The following is a 3,869-nucleotide window of genomic DNA, read 5'->3' as shown; positions in this document are numbered from 1 at the left end:
TGCGATCCTTACAAGAAGATTGTGCAAATTAGGGCATTTTCATCACGCATCATTTCACAGTGTCAATTTGGTTTGTCAGTAGTTAAGATTAACCTTACGTTATTTTTTCAGGTGTGTTTACAACATACTTTCACTTCCAAGCAACCCAATTTTCTAAAAAAAAGCAGCCACGATGCTGTTTATCTTCAATAGTTCAACTAACAGCAACAAGAGTTAAAAGGTTAATACAAGGACAGTCCCCAGAATAGCACCTTTGTGGGAGCCGGCTAGGTGTCAATGACATTCTGTGTTGACTGCCACCTTACCATGGGAATGAGTGTATCATGGTACCTTTTGAGGAATCATGTTTCTCAAACCCCTTCCCCTGGGGTCGTCTCATGTTTCTGTGTCCCATGCAACACAAGGGCTGCCCACAGTGATGAAACAATGGGGGCACTACAGACATATAGAGTACTCTGAGACGATTCATTACTGATTTACAAGCTTTGGGCCTATGTACAAATGTACAAGTAGCAAAGTGCCACAATCAATTTTCTTATTTTGTCTTAAAGTTTGTGCCCTTCACCTGTGACATGGGTAGATACCCGATATACTTGGTACTGCCTACGTTAACTTAATGGATACAAAAAATGCTCATAACTTACATAAGTAGTAAATCTGTAATCATGTCAAAAGTGTGAAATCTTAACATATTTCAAGCAGCCTTGAAGCTTTGTGCTTGGCTTTTTGCATTAGTATTCTGTGTCCACTATTTGATTGTGAGAAGAGATCCTGCAGTCGTTGCCAACAACACTGAAAACAAACCCTCTAAACTGCCTAACCATGCATGGAGGCACCGGTGGTACAAATGTACTGCAACTACACACGTACATGTAAAATAAAATTGTAAATACACATCTAAATTAGTTTTACTTTTTTTATGGTATGCCCTTAAAGTTTAGGCTAAACCAATTCCACGTTTCTTACAATGTAGGGATTTGGATTCACATGACATTAGATTTCTGCTACAACTAATAAATTGTACAGTTATATCTACAAAGCACCCTTACATTTTAGCAAAAATTCATTAAAAGGAATATCCACGTGAAAATGTTGCTGTCTACAAGTCAAATATTACATTGTACCATATTTTCCCTTGAAAGTTCACACCAAACAAATTTTCATCAAACATCACTAAAGTGTAAGAAAGAATAACAAACAACGTTGGCCAGACTGTCAGAGGTACTGCCTCGGTGCTCCCAGAGAAGGAAGACTTCTGTTCAAAGTTTTGATGCTGCTATGACAGATTAGTGCTATGATGGGACTGATGATAATGATGTAAGAATTTGCTAGCATCTGTCTAAATATAGATTTTTAACAACTTTCTCTATAACATCATGATTTTCCAGCTTGTTACCAAGAACAATTTTACTGAGCAGGTAAAGAATTTGGTGTGAAATACAGTATTGATTCCAGTAGTCCTCTAGAGTCCTGTAGTGTTGAAGAAAAAAACACTGAAATAGTCAGCAGGGCTCTTGATCATCACTATGTAATGATCTTGTCATATGGTGTCAACTACATGTACTACATACATGCTTAATGCACATTTTAAATACGTGCAACATTATAGCTAGGCTGCAGTTTGTGCTAGAACTAACATCATAAATCATAATAACATTGACAGATAATATAGATGATAGAATATGTTTGCAACACCACTGACTTAGTCAACTCTGGCTAAATTTTGCTGCAGTGAAAATCAAGGGCTAGCAGCATATATATTTGCAGTCAGAACAAATGTACCAACACAACATATTCTGAAATGCCAGGGGCTATCCTCAAGGGAGAACTGGTCGCAAAAATCATCATTAACTAAAAAATACTGTATCAAAAAATATACAGGATGATGTACAAATATTTGAAGGCTTACAAAAATAATATTGCTCAAGTTGTAAGTAGAATTTATAATACTAGATAAGAAAATTGCACAACACAAGACTAAAGTTTAAAAAGCAAGCACAAGGGACTGTCTCTCAACAATCCCTAGCGTATCAACAGAGATAACAACAACATAGAAAGTGCAACCAACTTACAAATTGGGTACAGTGTAGTGTACATGTCAGAAAAGCTAACTAATTTCAACAAAATCTACTGGCAAATATTTTTTTGCGCTCTCATAAAATTTCATTAGATAATTTCAGCGAAGGAAACTACAGTATACAGCCTTGGTACAAACAGGAATCTACGTTCACTCTCTTAAGGTTCACAGTTGGCAACCGTAATATGTATAATATAATTGTGCTCACAACTGTAAGGATATAAAAAAAAGTACAGTATGTGGATTTTTTTAGGCATGAGACAAAATGTAAATAAATACAGCACATAGCAACATCTCAGCTATGTCGCCCACCCACCTTCTAGTCTCTGGATCTTCGCCTTCACTGAAATGACTGTCTCGAATGGAGACACTCTGAGTTCAAACGCTGTTCCAGTCAAGGTTTCAATGAACAGATCCATGCTGGGTCTGTAGTGATCCAAGAAACGACTAGAAAGAAGAAAACACGTCGAGTTTACAGCAGGGCACCTCTGGGAGTCCGTCTCATGAAGACGACGTCGGCTTGCCCGAGCCGCCCTCCCCACCACTTTCACACTCCATTTTTGTACCAAATCCTCCTCAAAAACGCCACGGTCTGCACATACTCGGAATCCTCTAGCTCAGTGGGTGCCTATCCTGGAGAAGATTTCATCCTGACATGTTCGGGGTGGGAATAAATGCCAACTGAAAGGGGGAAATCCTGAGACGGGAAAACCAAAATGTCGTCTGTTTTTTCACATCAAGAATCCATCATGCAGCAGAATGTCCCGGATGTACGGCCGTCGCCCAGCAACCGGTCACGTGCCGAATAATAAACAATAGTGGGGGACGCTTGTTGGGAGCTGGGAAGGGTCATACCAAGGACCAGGGCTCGAAACTAAAGGTGGTCCCACTAAAATTTAGGCTGGGACAACTAAAAAGATACTTTTGGACATTTTTGGGACAATAGAAAAATAATAACACCAGAATGTCGATCAGCCCTTCTTTTGTCTATAAGGCACATGTCCCGGCTTTTGGATCCGGAAAAGTCCTGTCTACACTGCAATTATAGTGTGCCTGGGAGTCAGAACATATGCAAAATAAAGTTTGAAGTCATATCCAAAAACCAGGTCGGGACAGTTCATCCTCTCTTCGGGACAATTGGAATTTATTTTTGGGACAGTGCTGGCACAATAGGAAGAAAAGTTAATTTCTAGTCCTGCATACACATAACGTTAGCTACTAGTAACGTTAACATATGGATGGGTAGCTGTAAGAGAAGCTCGCACAAGAGGGCAATTTTAAATCTTTAAACAAACTATCGTGTAGCTAACTATACCCTCACAGAGTAGTGAAATCAGTCGAGTCTGTAGGCTAGCAGCTCAGCTGTATAAACTGACGATCCCTTTATTTGTTGCAGTTGATTTTTGGTATAAATGTCATAAATGTGTCGTTTGGCATGTCGTCTGCGAGATGATGAGCGTTGTTATTTTAAGATACCGTCGCAGTTTTCAAAGATCGTATAATCATTAGAAAATACCCCTATTTTTACGACTTTAATGACTTTATCCAAGGACTTTATATTATATAATGCCCTTGACCTTGTTTTATCTAAAATCAATCCGTGATCTCTCTAATACAGGATGCACGATGATGATGATGATGATGATGATGATGATGATGATGATGATGATGCTCATGCGGGCCAAGCGTGTTTTGTTTTTCAATATGTAATAAAACTCTCTCAGAAATTTTCCATCTGACACTTTCTGCCATTTGAATTTTCGCAGAAAATAGAAGGCGTGACCAAGGTGCA

The 3,869-nt window shown here is 38.8% G+C and overlaps 1 protein-coding gene across 1 annotated transcript in view; it reads right to left on the bottom strand.

Annotated features, from left to right (window-relative positions):
• LOC109466805 (AN1-type zinc finger protein 4-like) overlaps positions 1–2,862 on the bottom strand; it is an 8,479-nt gene extending 5,617 nt beyond the window's left edge. The window contains exon 1 of the mRNA XM_019764644.1: positions 2,394–2,862. Coding sequence (XP_019620203.1) covers positions 2,394–2,496 — 103 coding nt within the window. The 5' untranslated portion in view covers positions 2,497–2,862. The remainder of the gene's footprint in view (positions 1–2,393) is intronic.
• Positions 2,863–3,869: the final 1,007 nt, after the last annotated feature.

The sequence above is a fragment of the Branchiostoma belcheri genome, unplaced genomic scaffold, assembly GCF_001625305.1.
Source record: "Branchiostoma belcheri isolate BF01 breed outbred unplaced genomic scaffold, Haploidv18h27 scaffold17, whole genome shotgun sequence".
NCBI classification, from domain to species: Eukaryota; Metazoa; Chordata; class Leptocardii; order Amphioxiformes; family Branchiostomatidae; genus Branchiostoma; species Branchiostoma belcheri.
Note: the sequence above shows the minus strand (reverse complement) of the source record. Positions and strands in the feature narration are given on the sequence as shown.